General features: G+C 41.8%; 1 protein-coding gene across 1 annotated transcript; it reads left to right on the forward strand.

The window, feature by feature from the left end:
• Positions 1-1,626: 1,626 nt before the first annotated feature.
• LOC141007005 (gap junction delta-2 protein-like) lies at positions 1,627-19,185 on the forward strand. Its single transcript, XM_073479324.1, has 2 exons — positions 1,627-1,697; positions 18,321-19,185. Exons 1-2 carry the CDS (start codon positions 1,627-1,629, stop codon positions 19,183-19,185), a joined length of 936 nt encoding a protein of 311 aa, XP_073335425.1.
• The last annotated feature ends 7,176 nt before the right edge of the window (positions 19,186-26,361 follow it).

Here is a 26,361-nt window from a genome sequence, read left to right on the forward strand (position 1 = left end):
AACACCACTGGCCCAGCTTCCAGACTGGAACAAAGGATTGCGGTGAAGACAGGGCAGAAGGCACTGTTAGATCACAAAATCCCCTCTTTTTTCTGTGCAACATCAGGCAGGAAGAGACACAGCAGCAGTACGGTGGGAGGCATTCTTGCAAGCATAAGTGAAGCAGCGATCAGGGAAGCAATCCAAGCACATTTACCAGAGGACGGAGGGAGGGAGAGGGAGGGAGAGGGAAGGAGGGAAGGAAGGAGGGAGGAGAGAGAGCAGATCTATGAGAGGAGGAGGAAGGGGGGGGAGTGTTGCATGCTCACAGAGTGTGACAGAGATAGAGCGGTTCCATGAGACAGAAGCAGAGAGGGAGAGCACAAAGCAGAGATGGGGACCGAACGCTGAGACAGAGGTAGCTGGCAAGACTGAGATCTGCACACAAACGTGAGCAAAGAAGGGGGAAGGAGGAAGAGAGTGGAGGTTGAAGGAGAGCAAGAGGAAGGGGGGAGAGAGGGATGCAGGATGATGGAGCCCAGAAATAGGCTTCACAGGACAGCTTTTCGTCCCGGCTCTCTGCGACAGACATGACTCTGGGCACTGGACTGTGCTGAAATTAGCCAGGGGGACAACACAGGACAGCAGGTCTGCAGCGCACTGCCTCGGTTGAGCCTCACTGGATGCAGCAAGGCAGCTGATTTATTACTGAGGGGCTGGGTGGCAGCGTGTTTGCGTGTGCAGCTCTGAGAGTGTGTGTGTGTGTGTGTGTGTGTATGCAGGTTTTTATGGGTCCTTGTAGCGCTCGGAGCTGTGGGAGCGACCATTCCTCCAGTCATAAAATGACATTCAGCAGGCAGGAGCTTTGTGTGCTGGTGTGGATCTGCAGTCCTCAGTAGGAAGTGGGAGAGTGGGATTCAGAGCTGTCATCGAGTGCAAGAGAGTGTGTGTTTACAGAGCTGTTCGCTGAGGTGAGCCAAGTAGGATCAGCTGTATGCGGTGTGTGTGTGTTTTTAGGTTAGAGTAGCAAGGGTGCAGCAAAGGCACAGATCCGACACAATGCAAGGACGAGCGCAGAGCAGCACTGATGGCAGGCAGTGCAGGTAAAGTACAAGGAGTGCCCTGGGGGTAGGGTGGAGGACGAAGGCAGGGACAGGAGGCGGAAGAAGAGGGAAAGAGCAACGGGACGGAGAGAGGCAAGTGGAAAAGAGAGGGAGATCATGGCTGTCATGCAGTGAGCTATAGCATATGCTGTAGCGCAGAACAGAGTGGTGCGGCAGGGGGAGGACAAGCATCAGCGCACAGGGGAGGGGGGAGAAGGGGAGAAGAGATTGAGGGAGAAAGGAGGGGGAGGCAATCAGCCCAGCACCTCTCCTCCACCAGGAAGGGAAGCACAGCGGGACAGGCCCAGGAGAGGACACTAACACACACACACACAGTCAAAGACAAAGAGAGGCCAGGTCGACGTGTAGAGGTCAAAAAGAGAGCTGGTGCGGGACGAGGGTCGGGTGTACCCCCCTGCTGGTCCCATCCTGGGAAGAAGAAGAAGGAGAAGAAGAAGAAGAAGAAGAAGGAGTGCGCTGGAGAAAGAGGGGTCTGCCCCTAAGGTCCTGTTTCTTCTGAGAGCTCGGCCACTTTTCCATCACCATGGGAGAATGGACCATTTTGGAGAGGCTGCTGGAGGCGGCTGTCCAGCAGCACTCTACCATGATCGGAAGGTAAGACACTGATCGATTTTGTGAGCGAAGGTTTTGTATCTGTGTTGAGCTGGGTGATTTAATGTACAGTATATGTTATGTTGGTGACATCCCTACAGAGACCCCCCTCCTCAGGCTTGTCCCAGTGCTCTCCTCTGTTCTTCAGTCCCCCACAATCATCACTGCCTCCCCCGTCCGCTCCTCCTCCCTGCTCTCCTCACCCTTATCCTCCACACTCATCATTAGTTAAGGGATAAACTAATTGCGCATAATCAATAACAGGCTTTACTGGGCATTATGGTTAATTCAGAGAGGTTCCTGTGTTGATACTACCTAATAGCCCCGCTATTGATAGATAACGCTTGATACTGTTGGCCGCAGACCAATAGGACAGAAGGAGGAGAGGGGAGTGGGAGTGAGAGGAGAGCAGAGGTGCAGAAGATGAAAGGATGGCGAGCAAGCAGGTGTTGAAGGTAGAATCAAAGGGGGAGTAAATGGCTCTGAACTCTTTGTGAACTTGAGACAGAAAATGAACAAAAAAAAAAACAAGTTCATTCAGTTTGATCTTACCGACAGACGTTAATTTGCATCACAGTGAAAGCCCGATTCGATAATTTCTCATATTTTGCCTGAGAATGGTTCGTGGTGGAGGGTTGAACAGATGAGCTTTTAGTTTGATTAGCAGTGGAGACACGCCATGGAGACATGCTGTAAAATCTGTGTGAAAAAAAAAAATGTGCTCCACATCATCTCTGTGTGATTAATTAAATGAAAAAGGGGAATTTTCCACCCATTAAACACAATCCAAATGTCATGCTGAGATTCTCATTTGGAAAAGTGAAGAGTCAAAGAAACCCGGATGTAAGGATTTGTGATTTGAATTTTACCTTTCAGGGAAAAACAAAGACACAAAGACCACGAATTTGACTGCACTGCTGTACTCATTAATAGTCCGCAACAAGGGCATGGCCTAACCTTCTCTTTGCTCCAGTGGCTTTTTCTGAGTGTGTGTGGGTGTATGGGTCTTACTCTGTGTGGAAGTTAAAGGAGTGGAAATTGGCTCGGGCATTTATTGACTACAGTGTGCGCTGTGCGCAGAGGCATTAGGCTATATCCTTCAAAATCAGCGTCATTGCAGCTGCATCAGAGCGACAGAGATGATGTGAGCTGCATTACACCAAAACTACTGTTGATCAGGGAGCTGGAAAACATGTGCGATGGAGATTTTCCTTCCAACCAAACACTACACCAAGTCATTTCAGTGAGTTCTTCCTCTGTGGTTGAAAGTGCCTTCATCAATGAAATCACCTGGTCTAGTCCTCAGATGGAAGGAAAACCTGCATATAGTGCAGCATGTTAACTCGATTTAAAGATGCATTAAGCAATATTTTGTACCATTTAATTATGACTCCCTCCGCTCGTGGGATTGGTAGTATTACCGGTGTGGCTGAGAATCAACATCTCACTTTGAAGCACTACGCAGCTTTCAGCCATTTTCAGCTCATTGTTTTGGTTTCTGGAGCGACAAAACCAAAACAATGTCGGCTCGTGGGCAGCTGCTCCCAACACAGAAGCTAAATCAAGCTAATTGTATGCTAACTGCCCCAGTGTGAAATGGCAAAGAGCCGAAGTAACTGGTGAAGAAACTCGAACAAGCCAAAAAGAGACAGATATTTTTCTCATGAGCTGGAAGACCAGACAAGGGCTAAATGCCAGTGAATATTGGAATTACATTCAACAGGTGGCCAGACAAAGGAGACCAAAGGGATGTCCGTGTTGCTCTGTTTCTGCTGGATTTGTAAGTAGGCAACTGTTTGCTAACATGTTAGCCATAACAACTTCATAAGCTAATTGCTAACTGTTGTGAACTTGTTCTGGAGTCTTTCCGCCCCCTAGTGGTCAAAAATTACTTAATGCAGCTTTACAATCCAGTCCTGGCAGCTGAATCAGTAAAACCCTGTGAGCACAGGGTACAAAGAATGCTGAAAATTAATCTCCGGATGATTCAGTGACTGTGAGTCACCTACAGTTTTTCAGAGGCACAGAAGCAACTCTCAATTTGTCTGCTACCTCTTTCAAAAGTCATAATGAATACTCCGATGACGTAATGGCTTCCTCTTACATGCTTAATTTGAGCTATTTGTTGATCATGCACTTCACTGGTTAAACATTGAAAAGGTTCCCTGAATACTTAAAATACATTTAGTAAAATGAGCTTTCTCTTGCTAAATTCAGAATAGTGCTATATGCACCAGCTTTTGTTCTTCATATTATAGAATCTACAAGATTAATTACCAGTTGTGTCAAAACATCCAAAATGATATAACATTTGAGAGTTAAACGATAATATGAGTTAGTAAAAAAAAAGCCTCATACAGTAAGTAGTTTGTGTGCAGCTTTGTGCTACCGTACTGAATACAGTGAACTGCTCTGTAAATGATCCCTATGTGTTTTGGCTTCCCTCAGACTGTGTTTGTCCTACAAGGCTCTCTATTTGACCCTAGGGCATTAGCTGTAACATTAGCTGCTTTCCAGTGAGGTTCCCTCCTTCTACTCTGCTTGTCTATGCTATGCGAGTCAAGAAACATTGTCTTTGTACAGTATTTTTGCAAGTATTATAGGCTCTAGAGTCTAGATCCCGAATTTCTTTTTTACCCTTGCCAAGTCGATTTAAATGGTGTCCCCAGCTAGCTTGTTTGCAGGATATCTCAAAAAACATATTGGAGAAGTCGTATGCAGTTTGGTGGATAGAGAGACCTTGGGTTAGGGTGTAACAGTTTATTTTTAAGTGGTGGTCTGGATCTTGGCTCTTTAGCTGTAGGCAGGCATTTTTAGGCATTAGATTTTTTAGACAATCTTAGCAAAACACAAAAATGACTAAAGAAAAAGACTTGATTCCTAATCCAAGCATGTGTCTGCATGGTCAGGAAATTAATGACACTTAACATTTAAATAATCCGAATGATGTTTTTGGATGTACCAGCAAGTTGGAGAATTGTTCACCACTGGCACAGTTTTGTGCTGTAAAGATGCCTCCTAGATTGTTAATGAGCAACTCCACACTAAATCACGTATGGAGCCAAAATTGTTGCACTGACCTCTATGGGTTGAAAGGTTCAAGTCTGTTGCACCACTGACCACACCCAACAGGACAGTTGGGTGTGGTCAGGTGTGGTCTGTTGCACTTGTGAACACAACCAACTGTGACATAGCGTTGCACTGTTGTGCATTGTGAAGTCCTGAACTTCACAGGGTGTGGCCGGAGCATGCAGCAACTACTAGATGCCATCACATGTAGGATGTTCAGCCTGTGTATAGTTTTCTCTGATGGACTTTGCATGTGTGCGCTTGCAGTTCAAAGGATGCGGTTCCAAAGTACAGAACAGTGATGTCTCCCCATGGCTGAAAAGTCTCCCCTGCATCAAAACTTTGGAACATGGTTGCATGTCAGTCATCTATTTGAGTGCCAACCCTCTCTCTTGCAACGTGAGGATGTAGCTCCACCATGAAACGCTGTCAGATAGCATTGTTGGATGTCTAGACTGTCTAATCCAGCTACAATTAAGCTGTTTCTTAATTGTAGGTTTTAAGCTAACCTATGCCCTGGCATAGGATAGATAATTAGCCCAGGCATACGTAACAGTGTAAAAATAGAAAGGGACCAACTTGACGCAGTGGCATAGGTTAGCTTAATTACGGTCTTTGAAAGAGACAGACGATTGAGAGTTGCTTCTGTGCCTCTGACTAACCACAGGTGGCTTGCATATTATGACTCATTCAAAGATTAATGTTGTGTATTGTGATTTCCATATGCCTGACTTCTAACTGGGCAATGTACAGTGTGTGCATGGTTAACCAATGTCTGTAATCATGATTACACAGTGAAAGAAATCATTGTCAAGGCTGCATTTACCTAATTCTCTCGCCCAAACCAAATTTACTGTATATTCACAGTTATAATGACCCTGGGGCTTTCAGCATTAGATAAGCGACAGTTCAGTATGGCCTGTAAAAGTGTCTCAGTGTATCTCACTTAGCGTGTTAATTAAGGAAATTAATGAAGTTTATGCTCTTGATGGGCAGAGCCTGCAAACAGGTGAAGACACCACCAGGGCTATAGATTAAATACAACCTCATAACGGTTTTTGGCAATCAAGATTTGTAGTGTACTTTTATTCCTGTTGTAAATATTCCGACAAATATTTCCTTGCAGAGGCTGTATGTTAACTTACTTTCAAAGAAAAATGATCATAGTTTCTATAGGGACTTCTGCATACCTGATTTTTGTCACCAAAACCAATCAAACCTTTTTGTGTTGATATGCCGATGATACACCGATGTGTTTGTGTAAATTAATACCAGCAGCCTTGACAATGTTTGTTTTGTATGTCTCAAAATGTTGTACACATAATGATAATAATGATAATTTACACACATGTATATATATATGTAAGCATTTACACATTTTGTAGTTCATAAAAATGTCGACAGGTTTTCGATTAGTATTCAGCATTCAAATAGAGATTTACTGGTAGGTCTGATGTAGCACTTCACACAAGTCCTATTTCTATAATTACAAATGTTGCATTAGTTCTTCATTTACTGTTCCATTCACCCTCTTTATTTTTCCTGCTTATCAGACTGGCATTTAAAAACCTTGACAATAAAATTCTATTGAACACAAGAGATGTTTAATCCAGTGGGGGGAAAAACAACCGCTTGTATACTTTGCTGATCTGCCAAAAACAACGATTTGTCCACAAAACCCTGCAAACAACTGAATGTGGAGGTTATTTGTCTAACATCTCAGGGCATCCAATGATGAGTATTTGTTGGACCAGACCAGTTAGTCTATTTCATTTCCATGTGAGATGTCACTTTATTTCTTTTAGAAAAATTAGAAGTTACATACGTATATACAAAGTTTCTGTTATCTATCTATCTATCTATCTATCTATCTATCTATCTATCTATCTATCTATCTATCTATCTATCTATCTATCTATCTATCTATCTATCTTCTGCTATAATTGTGTGTTGTGTGATGTAATGCATACTTCTATATAAGGACAATAAAACAAAAAAATAATTTGCCCAAAACGAATAGTAATTTAAAACATTAATATTGAAGACGTTTATGTATTGTGTTGCAGAGATATCCACTGAAGTTAGCATGACCCCTAGCTGCACAGCTAACTGAGTTGATATGCTATATAAGCACCCTATTTAGTTTCTTACATATTGCACCTTTTAATTATTTTCATTACATGTAAATTTCCCATCTAATTGTATGACATGATGTTGACTCAATGTTAATACGTTAGTCTGATTAAGACGTACCTAAACCTTTTTTGTTAATTCAGTTATTACAACTGAAGTTAAGAGGAACTTTTTTCAAGTGTTGTATTATTCCAGTATTATACATACAAGTAATGCATTTCAAATTATATAAATTTTACATTTAAGTACTTAAAGTCACTGTTTTAGGCAAATTATATTATTTATATTTTTTGAGTGTATGCCCACATAATATATTTAAACTTGACATACTATATTTTTTATTTTCCACACTTGTGTCTTCAGATGATTTGTAGACCACAGGTGTGTGTCTATGTGTGTCATGTAATAATAAAAAAAGATTCTTTCTACCGTGAGACGATGAAGCCGTTGGGTTCAAGTTAAACACCTTGCAGGTAGGAAAGACAAAGGAAAGGAAGTGTGTTGATGCATCTTCCCCTACACTGCAATGCTGTAGTGAGGTCAGTGCCAAAGACAAGTAGAGCGAAAACAGAGGCAGAGATAATGGAGGGCTAGAGTGATCTAAGAAAGATAAAATAATAAAGGTTGCCGGATGGAAGGAGAGGAGAGGATGTGAGCGGTACAGGCAGAACAAAAAGGGTACAAAGGAAGGGAGAAGGGGGGGTGGAGTGGGTGTAGGAGACAGAGGAAGGATAAGAAGTTTTCCCTCTGCAGAGGTTCAGTGCTGTGAATCTGTGTCAGAGCTCCTTCCTCTGGAGCTGCTGACTGACCCTGCTGCTGAGGAAAAACAGTCCGCACAAACTCAGCATGTGTCCTCTGCATTGATGAGGATTTTCTAAAAATACACAAGACCTTTGAGTTTTTAATTCTACATCTGTCTTGCTCTTACTGTAGTGCTTGTAAGGTGAGGATGAGGACGCTGCCATCCTGAGAGAAATTACATGCAATATTCACCATCTATGCAAACACAGCAATGCAGGTTTGGCTGAATAAACAGCACCTTTAATAAGAGGCAGAAGCACTCTTTTTTTGCACTACATTTGCATTTCAATCAGACTAATAATTATTTTAGTTTTTGTTCATATTTAATTTTTAATGAACTCTAAACTAAATTTCTATTTTGATTTTCCTTTTATTTGCTTTTTTAGTTAAACTATTATTTAACATCTATCTCTCCCTACTTGAACATCATAAATACTTCATAAAATCTTAATAAATGTTATGTGGCCCTTGTTGCAAGATGCAACCGATGTTCATTAAAAATGTATGCACATTTTACCAGCCTTTTAATGTAATGGATAGAGTGGTGTATAAAATATCTTGTTGCTTTGTAGTTTACTTTATATGGTAAAGAAAACAACTTGAGTGGAGAGTCCTGAAAGGTTTGATGAAACCAAATATATCTATGTCCTTGTTTGTTGTCTCTAAAAGCAAAACCGAGATGACGGTCGGCCTCTTTGCCCTGAAATTGTTCCCTCCTGTAGTTTTGGTGCACATATTTCTGTTCTCTCTCCACTTTGCCTAAATAGGTCAGGATAGCCACAAGAAGGAGGTACCCTACTTTGCGAAGGGCACCCTACTTCTCCCAAAATAATTTGAGATGCAGGAATGCTCCGCTTTAATCGAGGGCACTATCTTAATAGTGGGTGAACCAGGATGTATTTAATGTATCATTAATAATCAGCTTCCTGTATAAAATCTATACAGTATGGGAAGATTGTGTTGCAAAGAAAAACACTGGAAACAATATTTCAGCGTTTGACAGGATTAGCAATCCATCATCCTGTGGCGACGAGCGGGGCTGTCGCTCAAATTAAACCATTTCTCTGCACATCTAGAGTTGTCATTAGTTTATTTGTGCACCAATCCCTGATGTTGAATGCTATCGATTATACCGCTCGACAGGGGGGATTTCGCCAGTAAAGCTGAGCTCAGCTCTCATTCAGCGCAGGCTATTATTCATCTCAGCAACACATCGATGGTGTGTGTATGAGCTTTACCGGGCGTGTAATGTTTCCCTATACACAGCCTGAGCGTTCTTTATTTCAATGATTTTCCCCGGGACGTGATAGAATTCCTTAATTAGGTGAGGACAAGACTCCAACTTGTTCTGCACTGTGAGTCTATTTTTAGCCAACAGCTAAACAGCTCTCAAGTTACAGTATTGTGATCTGTTACATGTGTTTTTTTGAAAGCATAATGTGTGACTCTATTTTCGAGATCGGAAATGTACAAATAGACTGCACACAGATATGTTTTAAGTCTGTGTTTTATGTAAAAAAAGAAGATGTATGTAAATATCAGTTTAAATAAATGAACACCCATCCTTGTATCAGAGGATCAAACTTACTAATACTGACTTTGTTTAATAAAATAAATAAAGAGAATGCAAGGCAACTCATCTATGTCAATGTCTTTGCATTACTTTTTCCTTAATGTTGTATTTCAAATGATATACATTACATTTAATTGCCAAAGCAGCTCAGAGGGCATTTTTAATTGCAAGTTATCCTTATAAAGTTAGTACATGACTACAGTAAGCTATTACACAAGGGAAATGCAGTATCCACAGTTGCCTGAATGTGTTTTTATATCCCTGAGGCATGTTCTCTTTAAAGTGGTATAGTGTACTTTCATTTTTCAGAGAAGATCGCTGATTAAAATTTACACCGTGTCCCATAGTTAGTCCACATGAAGAGGAAAAAAGCAGAATGTGTGGCAAATCAAAATGAAGGTATGATGTTATTAAAAGTTTCAAACTTAAAATGTATAGTGCAACACAGAGGAAGAAAGTTCCAGCAACGATTATCAGCTACGGCCAGGTTGCCAGAAAGTTGATTAATCCGCCAGAAAGTTAGCAAAAGCCGTAAGGGAAGCAGGTGTTATTCCATAGACCTCATTACCTTGGATGTTTTTCCCTGGATGTTACAGCTTACCTTACATATATTTTGGGTCATGTAGTCAAAATAACTTTTAAAGCTGCGCAAATCAACATTTTTATATTAACAATAGATCTAATGAAATACGGGTCACTCATAGCTATAAACCCACACAGAAATATCACCGGACTCAACCTCTTTAGTGTCTTTAAGCTCATTGTTTTGGTTTCACAGGTCGCATCTTTGATTCAGTCTCATAGCTCTCATCACGGGGCTGTTCTGTACACTAGAGCATGGATACCCAACCAGAACCAATTGGATCCCAACTCTAAAAATGATGTCCGGGGTACATAAACTGTCGGGGGCTCGAATTGGATTCAGATAAAGTCTAATGAGCATTTTTGATGCAGAAAATGTTAATTTTAATAACCTCATGTGGAAGTTAAATCTTGGCAGAACAGATATTTTGTGCATAAACTTTTTAATTAAGTGACCTTTAAGATTAAAAGTAATTTCACATGTCTTCCACATTCATTCTGTTAAAAGTGTCACAGTGTAAAAGTGAAGAGGAGGTAAACTTGCTGTGTTTAGCACAGAACATTAGACATACCTCATTAACTGTTCACGTTAGTGGCTTCTTCATATTCTCAGTAGAAATAGTCTCATACTTAAAAAAAAGTGGTGTGAAATCAACTTGATTGGATTTTTATCACAACTTGCTCATCTGTGTGACTAATCAAAGACATTCAACCAGGGACTTATTGATTTGTTTCGGAAAAATACTGAAAAGATATCTTAATTGAATTTCTTGAGAGGATCTTTTCGGAACAAAAACAACCAGACACATTTCATGTTCACATCAGGTCAGATTTCTTTCTACATCCTTGAATCCTCCATCGTCCCCTCTGCTCTACACAAGCTGGCCAAGTGGGCCAATGTCTAATCAGCCGAGTCAGTGACCATTATGACTGAGGAGGTGAAGCCGTGTCAGCCCCATGTGCCTCTGCTTAATTGCTTGAGTAAATAAAGAAATGTGAAAAACTGCACAAAGAAACTGAGACACTTGTTTCTTTTACGATCCATTTGTAGTCACTTACTCTTAAAAGTTGACATTATTTCTATTTGTAAGCTGTTAATAAATACACAATAACTCCAGCAGACACAATAAACTGACACAGAGATTAACAATGTAAATCCAGTTAACCACAACTAAAAGATATACCTGCTTCCTATCAGGGTTGCAGCACATCTAAGGAACTGAGGAACATATGACTTCCAGCAAATTCCATTTACAGTCATCCTTACATCACCGTCATCAACTTAAATGCAGACATGTTGAAAGCACCAGGGAAAGTCTTTTCTAAAAACCCCTTGAATTTTTGGGTCCACTTTGCTGTGATATCTTTTGTTTCTAACAAATATTCCTGCCAAATGTTATGGCCGATTTTGAATAAAGCTCCAGTTAACTACAGAAAAATGTCAGCTGTATAAACAAGCGACAAGATAAGGTTTTGTTGTAAGAATCAGAGAGAAAGAGATTGTCTCTAATCTTAACATTAAGGGAGAAACTCACTGCGGGGCTGGCAGCGATGAGGCTGGCACACGTCCTCAGTAGACCAAAATGCAGGACAGCCACAAAAGACAGTTCACTTAACTAGAAAATAGTTTTTCCGACAGCTACACAATTACAATACAAAGGTGCCTGCAGAGACATTTTGTCTGATAACATCTATTTTATACTAAATTAAACCCATCATCTTCTTTTACTTTTATGTTTATGTATCATTGCTCCAAATAGTGAATAGCCTTTGATGTGATTTATGGAATATTCTGAAAATTGCATATTGATGCAATCAGCAAAATTGTTAGGAGCAGAGAGGGAAATGCTGATCCCCTCCGTTTGAAGGTTTTTAACATTCAAGTTATTTTAGAGAGGGATACTTTTTGCCTCCCTTGGCTCAAATTGAGATGAAAGGATCACTTTTAGATGAAAGGGTAATTTTAGACAGCATAAAGACAAATGGGATGGAGGGAGGCTGCATCTGGTACACACTGCATCATCACCACGCATGGCTAGGCTGTGCAGTGACTTAATAGAAAATTTGTGTGCGGAATATCTTCAAACACGATATCCTGCAGCTTTGGGCGATTGTCGTGTTTCCCATTCGTTTCAACAAAGGAGGTCTGCTTTAGAAAGAAATCACACTTGGGGAACCCTTTGCATCTGATTATTTAATCTGATTTAAGCCTTTCGACAGCTGAAGTATAATTGAAGCAGTTACCTGTAGAGACTACCTCAATTAACTCTCTCTGTTTCCTCTGTTATTCCTGAAAAACAGCTGGAAGCCATTTCCTTCAGAGTATTTGAATGCGCAAGTGAGATGATTACATTTCTGCACGTGCTGCAGAAAGGCACGGTCGCATGTGTGTTGGTGCGCAAAGGAAATTTGCAGAAATAAAACGCTCGAATGATTTCGTCTAAAATCAGAAATATTTTCATAACCACTTGTGTGTTTAAACTCCCAGTAAAATATCACTTTTATGTGTTTAAAAAAGAGGCCAGACGTGAGTGAGGCACCGCAGCTGAAGGCACAAGAGTTTAGCGTATATTAATGTATTTGTCACACCGACTCATAATGGCACTGCAGGCGGTCGTGCATGTCTGCCTGATATGTGGGCACGACCGAAAACTATTAAAACTGTTTGAGAGAGGAACCGTGGGTGAGGGGCGGGAGCAGAGAAATGTCTGATAATTAAGCTGCCTAATTTCTATGCCTGGTAAGGTCTTTATTCATTATGTGCTGCCATCAGCAATCAGTAGAGCTTATTATTGAGAGCGTATGGGCAGGAAGAATATTTTTACTCAGGGTCCCTGCACTCAACCTTATATGTGCAAATATACACCTTTATATGTCTGTTACTCTTTACTCATATACAGTAAAGGGTCATTTATATTCACAGTGTGTGTATGTGTGTGTTAGAGTCAAGTCTGTGTGTTTACCAATCCATCTGTTGTTGCACTCGAGGCAATTGTAGTCCCTAGAGCCAGGCAGCAGCAGCTGCTGTATGAATGAACGTATGCGTGTGTGTGTGTGTTTGTGTGTGTGTGAAAGCCTCTGGGAAAGTCACAGCCTGCATGTCCAGCCGACACACCAGCTGAAGAGCAGCTATACTGTACACACAGTCTTACAGGTCAATCAGCTGCCGACACATCAGTTCGCATGGTTCTACATCAGGCCCGTATCTGTGCGTCCTCCTCCCGTCCTGTCTGTGCACTTTATGAAAGTATCAGCTGTCAGTGATGCGGCACAAGAAAATGTAAATTGGAGAACTTTTCACATGTGAACCCGATCCAAGCAAACAGATTAAGTTTCTCTCAAATCTCAAGGCACCGTGATTTGGATTTAGAGAGTCTCCAAAACGAGGTCCTCTGGGGAAAAGTGCAGGAGATGATTTAAAGAACTTTTGGTGACAGAAACTGCAGTAATCTTTCTCATTTCTCATTTTGAATCGACTCAGCAAGTGTCCCTATTTTTACATCCTGCCCTAAGGTTTTAAGTCGCTAAAAAATCTCCAATCTTTTTCATCATTTATGGCCGTTATTGAATATTCTGCAGGTTCAGGCCTCTGCTGCTGTCCTGCCCCAATCTGCTCTAACATACAGTATTGGCTCGTTACTCTGCAGGACTTAAAACACTGATGTTTGCAGATAACCTTCTTCCACTGCATTCTGCTAATGCAGCAATCTGCCCCGTGCTGATTATCCTGTTATCCAGCAGCAGAGTACACACACACACACACACACACACACATGCAGACACAAACACAAACACACATATAGACCTGCAAACCCGCACAGCACAACACTCAATACTTGCAATGTCTTGAGATTTTTTAATGACATAAAACTGCCCAACAAACAAGTATAGACTGAATGGCTGAATATCTGCAGTAGAGTAGTTAAGAAAAGTTTCCTCTCTGAGAAGGTGAACAAAACTGCACTGAGAAAACTGCAGGATGTGTCGCATTTTAGGAAGACGTAAAAGGTTTATCCTTTGTCCCCAGACAGCTTTGACTGCTGCATTCATGTAGAACTCAACCACCTGCACATTAAGATTGGCTCACAAACAAGTTTAATTTAGCAGGCTTTTGCCGTCAGGTGGTCACTTGCAACCACATCTCATGAAGTGGAGCTATGCAGCAACACGCCGCTTGTTCGTTCTCATTAACGGCCTGGATATGTTGTTAATCCCTGCTGTCACAATCATTCACACAAATTAGTTTAGAGAGATTGGATTTATATATTCATAATTAACTCGGTACACTGGGTGCCAGTTGTCCATGTGCTGAAGTGATAATACTTTAATCATTTTTTGGAGCACACGTTGATAAGGGTGCTTCATCACTTTTGGCCTTTGTGAGGCATCACAGAGAGACTCGCAGTGTTTCCACAATGAATCCCGTAGGCTCCTTTAGGGAGGAGAGACAGGTTCAGTCCACTCACCCTCAGTTCAACTGCACACAGGTTGTGTCCAACATCTGCCGTCTGTCTCTGAGCATGTTTTATTTATAGGAACACAAGTTTATTTATATATAATTGCACAGACAAGCTAAGAAAAACAGTTGCAGAGAGTCCCAATGTGAGGCTTTAACACAGTATCACATTTATATCTTTAAGATACATTTTTAAAACTTGTGATATCAGTGATTTACAGGCATATGTATAATGTCAATGACAAGGCACAAGAATGAGCTAAGACAAAATCACTCCACATGTAAAGAGAATGCATTATAGTTTGCTTTTTCTGCTGTATTTGTCTTCTATAATAATGTTTTGAAATATTACACTGGGAAAAAAAAGCCTGGGAAAAAAGATCAGAGAAATCTGTGAACAGAACAAGTCCCGTTTATCTCACTGAAATGATTGTGTATTAAGTGTAATGAGATATTTTTGCTGAGACTTTAGACAAAATTACTTGATTTCAAGTTTTTGCAGTGTGCCTCTGAAGATTTTATTTTTTTGGTTGCCTCTGTTTTGTCTCTTGCATTTCGCATTCCTGGCAGCTTTAGACTTCAGTTTCTGTCAAGTTGTCAAAATGATATGGCAGACTTAAAGCTGAGTTTGTGCTTCAAGAAAAGATAGCAAAATGATAGAATGCACTGTATGTGTGGGGTTAGGGTTTAAAATGTGCCAAATAAAGACATAATAAATGCATAGAAAGTGTGCAAACGTGAGTCTTGATGGTGCAGGCTGCCACTAAAACCTAAAGATCAGCCTGTTTCCAGTGGGTCACAAACTGGTTATACAGAGATGTTGTATGCTGTATGTTAGGTCTGTAAAAAATGTTATAAAGGAATTTAAAAAGGGACATTATGGCAGATCTTTTTTACCATAAAGGACCTTCCCAGTATGAGCTTGTGTGACTGTAGAGAGATGTGGATCCCAGGCAGACTTAGTGACATTTAGTTAATGCTATTACATGTAAGTAATTATAACTGGCATGAGAAGAAGTAGACCTAACAGTAAGTGAGTGCAGGCGTGCTGTTTCTATAGTTTTAAATCAGCATCCAGAGCTGCATGTTCTCCCCCTGACACAGAACATGAGCTAGTTTCATATTCATGTTATTTAAACAAATATTTGCATATAAATGAGCGGTGTCGACCACAGATGTCTACCTCAGCGAGCCGTATGCGTCAGATGCCTCCTTGTGGTGCAGAGGACCATCAATATCAGCCCTTCGGTCGGATCCACTGCTGTCAGTGCAGGCCGATACATCTGGCTCACAGCAGAGGATCAGACTGGATGTCTTCATGTGAATTACAAACACAACCTGCATTTAACTCCTGCAGAAAAGCTTTACTCTCTTGTATTTCTGAACATACTGAAAGTCAGTGTAGCGTACATGCTCACAGCTGCTCCGAGCACTGACGGCCGGGCATGTTTGCCATTTTGCAAAAGTCATACACATGGATGACTCTCCCTCTTTGTCTCTGTGTCCTCGTGTCTGTCTTTCTCACACAATGTAGCACACAGGCATGCACTCGCAGGTGGAGCGGGAACAGTCCTGCAGCGGCGCGCTGCTCTATTTTAAGTCTGTCTCACGCTAACACATGTATGCCTCTCTTACCGTCACCTGTCGTCCACATAGCTTTCATGAGCTGTCTTCTCGATCACCTCAGTCATAGACATTTCTTTTTTCACTCCCCAAGGTAAACACATCCATAACTTTCCAGACTCAATTTCAGGCTATTTTTTACTCAGTACCTCGGTGTCTGCCCCCATCTTCTCGTTCCCAGATCCTCACCTTTTACTGTTTTGCAGGTTGCTGTGGTAACTCGCCCGTAAGGCTGGTGTCGGCATTTTTGTGTCCTCATTAAAAGATGAGGACTCAAAGGACTGTGGAGGCTCATTTGAAAGAACAAAGAACAACTTTTCATGTATAAACTGCACAGAATCGTGTTACCTCACATCACCTGAACTTAAGGCGCTTGTCATACTGACATTTCCCCCCGTTGTTCCGACCCACCTGGGACCAGCTCCCATCTATCTCTGTCGCTTCACTAGCCTTGGGTGGCCCTCCTGTCCTCTGAAACAAGTGTGTTTTAAGTAATTGTCTCCTCCACACAGGGAGCATGCACATCCACTGCACAGTGGCATAAATACCAGGGAGCCCCATGATGTGCAGGCTTTCCTCGCTCATTAGAAAGAGCTGACAGTGCAGCCCTAAAGCCCCAGTCCTCCTCCGCAGTGCCCATGCTGGATCGACACCAGAAGATAACAGTACAGCACACCAGTCTCTCAGAGGCCTTGACAAGCAGCCGCACTGCTCTCTAGATCTTCTAGTCCCTGGACACCGCTCTCTATAACTGCAGCACTGCACTAATGATGCTCAGTGGGAGAGTGACACTTTATATTAAGGTGCTTGTACTAAATATTAGTCAATAGACAAGAAGGCCCTTGTTATCAGACTATATATGTCTCAATAATAGCATAATAAACTTAATTATTGTTAGATTATAAGACATTTGTAAGCACTTACATGAACCTTGTTAGCAGGATTTATTAAAGGAGACATATAATGCTCATTTTCAGGTTCATAATTTTATTTTGGGTTACTACTAGAAGAGGTTTACGTGTTTTAATGCTCGAAAAACACATCAGTTTTCTCATACTGTTCAGTGCTGCAGCTCTGTCTGAAACAATCTGGTTTAGCTCCAGTCTATTTAAAGCCCCCTCCTGAATACCCAGTCTGCTCTGATTGGTCAGCTAACACACGCCTGAGCCAGCACCAGTAATAACAAGAGAGCAGCTTCCATAAATTAATTAATAAGTGCTGCTAGCTGCGAGGCATAAATTATTCAGAAGTGTGACATGACGAAGTAGTTTGGTGTCACAAATCCACAGAATTAAAGGTGAGACTACCGACGAGGCGGAATGATGTAAGAATGAGCCACCAATTGAATACGTGCTACAAACAAATGGGTGGCAGCATATCACCCGAAAAACTGCTAACTGCTGCAAACAGTGGTTGCCGCTAGTTAGATTACTGAGTTAGCTGTACAGCTAGCAGCGGGAGCTCAGAGTGGTGTGACTACGTAGCATGCTAACTTCAGTAGATATCTCTCCACGCCATGCATAGATGTCTTTGAAATGATGTCAAAAGTCTTTATTTCTTCACATTGTGTTGATATATATTTTTCATTTTAAAAATATATTTTATATATATATGGCACCTTTAATAAGCGTCCTATAAGTACTTAAAAGGGCCTTATTACTCATAACATAATGCTTATTACAAGGACCTTAATATAGAGTGTTGCCAAGATGCGTAGCTGTCACACTCACTGATCCACAATAGGGTGCCTAATGCTGAGGTCAGTTGTCATGTAGATTCATGAGAGATTTACGAAAGGATACGATGAAAGGCAGGAATTAATATCATCGGTAATCATTTTACAACGCTGTTCCTCAAATCAATGCATAGCAATCGCTGTTTAAGCATATACGTGCGGCCTCACACGCTGATGCCGTTTACGTCCTGTTCCATCTCAGCTCTGTGGTGAAGATGAGTGTGAAATCACCTGTTCCAGTCTCTTATGATTAGTGAAGTCATGCGTGCATGCTATCTAGAGCGAAACTCCACCATCCCATGGTGTTGTTTGTCACAGCAGCTGACTGATAATACATTCATGCTTGAACATACCCATGCACAGACACACATGCAAACACAGGCAGTTAAGAAGGGAAGGGGATCATGCCTGATAACCATTCTCTCTCTAATGTTTTGAAATGGTTTTAGAGTACAAGGTGAAGATAGACAAAGCAATATCCAATCAGCAGTTAGATTATGTTGAACCAAGACTTATATCTTATTTTAGACAGTCAGAATCACACCCAGATAGTTCCTGAATCTCAGTGCATTTGCTCCTTTTAACTGATTTTCTCTGTCTCCTTTCCACCCCCTCCCTGTCCTGCCCTTTCCTTCTCCTTCTGTCTCTCTGCAGGATCCTGCTGACAGTGGTGGTGATATTCCGCATCCTGATAGTAGGCATAGTGGGCGAGAAGGTGTACGAGGATGAGCAAATCATGTTCATCTGTAACACCATGCAGCCCGGCTGCAACCAGGCCTGTTACGACAAGGCCTTCCCCATCTCGCACATCCGCTACTGGGTCTTTCAGATCATCTTGGTGTGTACGCCGAGTTTGTGCTTCATCACATATTCTGTTCACCAGTCTGCAAAGGCTCGTGACCGAAGCTACTCTCTCCTGCATCCTTACATGGATCACCATGGTCACGGTCACCACGGCCGCCATCATGACCATCACGCTCGCAAGCTCCACTCTCGCAACATCAACGGCATCCTGGTGCACCCTGACAGCAGTAAGGAGGATCATGACTGCCTGGAGGTCAAGGAGATCCCCAACGGACCCCGGGGACTTCCTCCGACACACAAGAGTGCCAAAGTGCGACGGCAGGAAGGCATCTCCCGCTTCTACGTCATCCAGGTGGTGTTCCGCAACGCGCTGGAGATCGGCTTCTTGGCCGGCCAGTACTTCCTGTACGGCTTCAACGTTCCAGGGATGTTCGAGTGTGATCGCTACCCATGTGTGAAGGAGGTTGAGTGTTACGTGTCTCGTCCCACAGAAAAGACCGTGTTTCTGGTCTTTATGTTCGCAGTGAGCGGCATATGTGTGCTGCTCAACCTGGCTGAGCTCAACCACCTTGGCTGGAGGAAGATAAAGACGGCCATCCGAGGGGTGCAGGCCCGAAGGAAGTCCATCTGTGAAGTGCGCAAGAAGGATGTTTCACACCTGTCCCAGGCCCCGAACCTGGGCAGGACCCAGTCTAGTGAGTCAGCCTACGTCTGACAGAGGCTGCTATGCCTGGGGGCTCGAGGACCTCTTACATTTTGGAGAAGAGCTTTTCCCCGGCCCAGGACCCCCAATCATTAGGGCACAAAACTCACCACTGCATCATTATTCAGGAGCACAGACAGACTCTGTGTAGTCATGATGAAGCATTAAGTCACAAAATCTTTGACACTTCAAGGGACAAGAATCACCTTCCTAAATAGGAACTGTGTTGCTGTAACAAAGCTTACAGCCAAAGCTTACATGATGGAGAGTTCTGCTCTGCCTAGGTGACACTAGCTGCCTTCAAAGAACCCGACAGATTAAACTGAGCAATTACTAATGATATTAAAATACTGTAAAGATAGTTTGAGGTTGAATTATCTGAAGTTCTGCATTATTTTAACTTTGCTGTAGGTCAGAAATAATCCCCTTATTTTCCAATTATGTATGCATATGCAAGAGCTTAAGCGTGTGCATGCATACGCATGTGTGTGGGGAAAAAAAGCCAATCTCTGACTTGAGTCAGAAAATTGAATGCTAAGCTAATCTGAGCTTCTGAGAGAGAGATGTTATTTCTCATTGTCCATGATCTTCGAGTAAGGTCACTCGACGGACAAACATGCACCTTTTTAAACATGTTCTAAGAAACTCACACAAAAACCCACAGCACTGAAAACTATCAGCAGAAACTGGAGCACAGCACTTGTTGTCAGTGCACCAGGCTTTTTCATAAAAATTCTCACTTTTCTTCATAGCCTTTGCATTAGGTGCCAATCAGGCTACAGACTGACATCCCCTGGGAGCTTTTGTTCAAAGTGAGACACGTGGTGCTTTGAAGATGAGTTAGATTTACTTTCCAACACTGTGTTACACACCGCATTGCTCCCGATGCCTGCAAGGCATGCTGTTTACTCTCAAACGCAGCTGAAAACAGTCGAGAAAAGTGTGTCAGTGTTTCCACTTTGTAAAGCGTGATCACTGACTAAGGAGCTGAATGGGGTTATATAAAGATTTTTTCAGATAAACAGGAGAAAGTATTGTAGTCACAAATATTTTAACGTGTAACCTCAAGCTTTTTTTCACAAGCAGACTTGGTGCCATATTTCAAAGTTACTGTACATAGATGAGATGTAATAATTACACTTAGCCTTTTCCTTACGCGGTATAGATGGGCTTCACTTGGATGGGGGGGTGGTAATGATTAATCATAGATCGCCAGCTTTAACAATATGTATTATTACTGTGCTCTTTGTTAAGCCTTCACCCTCTAATGGAGACTATATGTTCCGAGAAGTGTTTCCCCCCCTATGGACTTTGAAAAAAGGCATGTTACTGAAGCATTAATAGAATGGATAGATTATGACATGTAACTTAAAAAGAGACTGTTTTATTTATTTGCATCCTGCTCCTGTGAAATGTAATACTTAGCATGCATGAAGATGAAAATATAAAGAGATATGAACATAGAATCCCTTTGTGGGAATATGGAAAGAGAAAACCTGAAAGGCTCCTGAACTGCAGCAATAATAATATATAGTATGTGAAAAAATATGTGAATAAATTATTATGCAAACGGTGATTTTGGCTGTCATGTGTTAATGAGTGTGTACTGCTGCCATTTTGCTTTTATCAGGATGTTGTGAAGTAAGTGTTGAATAAATCCTCATCAAATCCTACCACAACACTAATACCCCAAAGTTAAAAATATTGTATTAAAGGTAAAAGTTCTGCATTCATAATGCTTCTTTAAAAAGTATCAAAGTATTATCATCAAACTTTCTTAAAGGGGCAATATGTAAGACTTTTAGATATGTTTGAAATGCTCAAAAAGAGTGTGTTGCAGATATCTAATGAAGTTAGCATGCTAACAAGCTAACCCCGGCCCGTCCTGGTCCAAAGCTCCTGCTAGCAGTGTAATTACTAACACTCCCCAGTCTAAATCGCTAACTGCATGGCTAACTGAGCTAACTAGCTAAGGACAGCTACAGTTAGCAGCAGTTAGCGGTTACTCTGGTGATATGCTGCCCCTATTTTTTTTTTTTTTCATTTGACAAGGGGCCAATTCTAACATATTGCACCTTTAAAATACATGTTATGCCTTTTGTGGCTCCAGAGGAAGCTGCATGTAATCTAGTAAGTTACCTCCAGTGATGTCACTCAGTGGCTGAGTTGCATTGCGGGTAATGTATGCACCATGTTTTGGTCTTCTCCTAAAACACTAAAACAAATGGTCAGAATCAACACAGAAGAACCGGAGATATCAGTTTTGTTTTATTCCACGCAATCTTCCATTTTAAAAACCTGGCAGCTATGCTGACTCAACATATACAGTAGTGCTCTTAAGATCTGATAACACACTTTAATATATAAAATTGATAGAAATACCCTTTAAACACAGCTGAGTAATTATATTTCATTAGTTTTCACCACTGGCGGTGTACATGGCAGTGTGCTATTACTGCAGCATGAAATATACAGTGGCTTTTCATGTTGCATAGAAAACATTCCACACAGACTGCTGAGTACAATGCAGTACTTTCAGCTGCACAGATTCAAACCCGGCTTCAATATTTATTATTCAACACTAAGAAATGATACATCTCTTAGGGCTACATTAGAGCACTCTCTGACTTTCACTTGATGAATTATAGATATTTAACCTGCTCGCTTCATGTCAGAAAACTCCTGACTAAAGTCAATTTGTCAGGAAAACTATGCGGGAACTTTTATTCATCTACACTGACAACTGCCATGTCTTTGCAGAGTGTTTACAGTAGCGTATATCTGATACTCACACTGTTTTTTCTCAAGCTCAGCGTGACTCATAGGCAGGTAAGTTACTAGAGTGGACCTGATAATTCCAGTAATGAGCGAGGTTATCGAGGGAGATGTGTGGGGGCGGCGGTGAACCTTTTAGTGTTATTAAACCTTCAGTCGGCACAGGCGTCATTTGGCCGTGTCCTGGGGAACACTGGGAGCACAGTGGGACAAGAGGAAGAGGGACAAGCATGATGGAGAGGTGTGTTAATAAAGCTGATTGTCTGATAGGATGTAGAGTAATGAATTTCGTGGTTATTCATTCACTTAAAGGCCACACTATGTTCTTATTGACATGTGGGGAGCAGTGATTGACTGTCTGCTGTGTGTGATGTACATTCACATCAACAAGCATCCAACGACCACACGCACGCACGTACATATACACACGCACGTGCACGGAGAGTCAATAAATGCCTAAACAAAAGCCTTTCTGAGGATGTAGCCGGGCCGGTTGCTGTGGTGATAGGAGGGCAGTAATGATGTTAAGCACCGCAGAGACTGAAGGGCAGGAACAGCACTGCACCATCTCTCCTGCTGTCGCTCCACAGCAGCATGTCAACCTACAAACACACACTGAGGTATAGGAAGTTACCAACATGCTGGGCTGGGCTTTACGCTGCAGTGCCGCAGCTACAAATGACAGGTAAATGGTTACCTGTTAAAGACACCTTTAAATATAATAACGACTTGCAATAACTTGATGGCTAAGTTTTAAAATTTGTCTTTGATAATATTTATTTTAAAAAAACACCATTTGATAAAATCATCTACTTGGAAATACGGAAATGAAATGATCTGAGAGAAGCTTTTTCTTTTTTTACAGCACTACTTTCATTCAGTTTATGGACTTCATATTTCTTTTGTCAGACTTGTGTAGGTTGACCACAGTGATGATAGTCTCACTGGACCGCCTACAACAAGAGGTACGCAGGTGTTTCTATATGGTCAGATCATAGTTATAAACAGAGCTGTCACTCAACGCCCACATACCTCCACATCTGTGCACTCAGTACAGTTCATTAAGTACAGAACAAATGCATAAGTACAACTCTGGAGTTCATCCTACCTGCTTACTCATGCATTACAGCATTGCAAATAGATGGTTAACCGCACCGTGTAATCACAGGGATGGTGAGAGGCGCTGCAGGTTTATGAATTTAGAACCAGTGAAGAGAAAGTTATGCATTTGTAGTGGCCTGATTTGCTGCACAGTGAATGAGAAAAACAACAAAATGTAACAAAACCCCCGGAACATAAAACAAAATAACAAGCCGACCTGCTGTGCAAACTATTATAAAACAAGCGAGTGCGTGCTGTCCAGGAGGATACAGAGCGACAAGCTGGTAAAACCCAACAGATGAGCCATATGCTGTTTCAGCTCAAATAATTTCCACTGGAGTGGATTAGAGAATTTATTTTACCCTTTTACGAGATGCAAAATTAATATTTCAACCAGTGCTTGTTATGCTCTAAACCCAGTGTCTGTAAATGTTTTTTTCCGGTCTCCACTGAAGTGGCTGAAATTAAAGTTGAAACAACAAACAAAAATCTGATTTTTTGTCGGTATGCAGGGAATTCAGACTGCACTTAAAACGTTTTTTCTTTCTCATTATGCTGGAGGTGTGAAAGGATATTGATGTTTGACTGTAACGCTGACTTTAAAGATATAATATGCAGGAATTCTGCATTAAAATGTCCAGAAATGACTAGACCTTGTTATATACTGTATGTGGTTGAGAGGTGTACCGACATTATCCTAAATGTTTCCAACAGTATTCACACCCAGCCAGCAGTACATTTTCTTTGGTCACACATAGCTACTTCCAGGATACGAAGCCATTTACATGAATAAAACTTAACATAAATTAATACCTTTCCTCTCTGTAACATTGTGTTCATGATGTACAGTACATTTACACATTTTCCAGTCAACAGAACAGTAACAACAATGGTGGTCACCTCTGTGGATTGCTGCTGCAGTCAAGTTGATAAATGGCATTGAAGATAAATCTACTTTTTAATCCCAAAAGTTTAAAAGTAATCTCTGAGCTCTCCTCCCGTCAGTTAATGACTCTGGATTAGCGCAGAATCAGATGTGACTCCGGGTGATTATTCCTCCAGAAGGTCTGGCTCTGCACCTGACTCTCCAGGCTCCTAGAGGCAGAAATCATATATTGTGTTTCATACGCTGTCCTCATCACTCTGAAATGTCATTAATTAAACGTTCAGCTGCGTCTTTCACTATCCAAACTGATGGCTTGCATTAGTATGTAGAGAGTAGCTTTTCCTAAACTGACTTCACTTCAGTTTCACCGTCATCTCCCTTTTGTTCGCTGATCTTGATCAGATCAGGCAGCTTTAATTTAGCTTTTTCTAGTTCTCGTGTTTGTTCTTCCATGGCGCACCGGGGAAACCCTGAAAAACAAAACCCTGCCAGCTTGACAACTGTACTGCATGTAGCTGTCTACATCATTTAGTCATCTAGCACTGATGCCTGCTCGGAACACAAAAATCAATTTGACTGACACATTTTTGAAATCATTATCATCATTAACGGAGTAGGGTGATGCCGTACCTGCTGACATGTGGATTACTTAATTAGTTTGCTCTCTCGGTGCCCTTTTAGCAGATACAGCATGAGCACAGTGAGCGCACTCTTTCACTCACAGTCTATTTTAAGACATTGTTTTGTCATTTTGGGGCGACCAGATGTGGCTTTTGTTCTGCTATCTTGTCTCTGAGCCGGGAGTATAGTCAAACATTTCTATTAAGCTGACTCCGCTCAAGATTTTACTGTACAGCAGCGACATGTACAGCACATCAGATTCGCGCTCTATCAGTGCAGTGTAATCCTCAGTCTTTTTCTGACCTTCACTCCCCAGTGCATAGATCTAATTTTGAGAAAATATACATGTAATTTTCCTCTGTGAATCGTGTCACCAGATTGATTGGCATTGACTATCTATTCACAGACATTCACCCCTGCATCCTCATCAAATTTTCATCTGCTCTGTGACCTGCTCTCCACAGCTGATTCATTACTATCCCAGTAATAAGGCAGCACCAGGAGAAGAATCATTTCATTATTCCTCTCCCATGTTCCTCGGATATTCCCCTCTCTGACTCTTCCGTCATTCGCTGGATGAAATTGGAGTTAGCTTATTTCTCTCTGGAGCCTGCTTCACTTCCAGCCTCTTAATGTCTCGGCACATCAATCTGTGTCAGTCTCCATTCTGCTCTCCGCAAGTAACTTGGTCTCCTTGCGTGTTAGCCCTGCTTGGCACACTCTCACCGCCCTTCCTCTCTCACTCCCTCTGTCTCCATCTGGTCCTCTCCTCCTCCACCTGACTCACTCCTCTTGCTTTCCACTGCTTCCTGCCCTCCTACCTTCCTCTGACCTTCTCTACCCTCTTTCATGTAGGACCTGCTCTGACTTTTCCACCTGGATCTCGCGTGAATCTGAGTCCAATGATTTCTTGTTTTTTTGATGCTCCCATTCTCTCTTGCTCATATCTGTCAAAGATGCTGAAGCTGAAGTCTTCTGCTGTGCAGCAGGAAAGCCCTTCCCCACCCCCCTCTCCCCGCCGATTCATCCTTTTTCTCTCACCACAAAGGATTTTGTTGCCTCTTCAAAGAGAATGCTGACAAAAAACGGAGACATCTTCTCCCAACAGCGCAACAGCTTTCTATTATCTTCCTCTATAACTCCACTGATGCACTGACACCTCGCTCTGCCCAGTTGATAATCCTGGAAATGTGATATATACGGAGCAGAAAACATGCAAGTCTTGTCTGCTGATACAAGCTGTGGCTTCTTTGGTGCCCAGCCTTCCAGATCAGATCGTCTCACTGGATTAATTCAGTTTTGGGAACTTGCAGACAGATTTAGGGTATATCTTAAAAAATACCATCAACAACCAGTCGACCAACTCTGCAACACTTAGCTCAAATCTGCCTCTAATGTGGTTGTTTGGAAATTTAGATAAAGCAGAAAAATACTGAGGTCAAGTTAGTTTCACGGAGTCATGACATGATTGACAAAGGACTGTATTCTGCCTTTTTTCATCCTGATTTTTGCTAACTGGGTCTGTTTAAGATCACAGGGAGTTGTAACAGAAAATAAAAGTGGTGCAGAGATAAATCTAGCATTAAATTGCTGATATTGTAAGAGGTCACCAAAAAGCCAAGATACAAAGGCAAACTGTCAAGCAAAAATGTCCACAGCTGAAGAATGATGTGTACTCGTGTACATGCACACATAACATCCCCCACATATCTTTAAAGGACACTTAATCCTTCACTGGGAGTCTGAATTGGCGCCTGCAGCAATAAATTGGATAGCACAGTTTCTGTTTGTGTGCCACCTTCTAA

This window comes from Pagrus major, chromosome 13 (genome assembly GCF_040436345.1).
Source record: "Pagrus major chromosome 13, Pma_NU_1.0".
Taxonomy (NCBI): domain Eukaryota; kingdom Metazoa; phylum Chordata; class Actinopteri; order Spariformes; family Sparidae; genus Pagrus; species Pagrus major.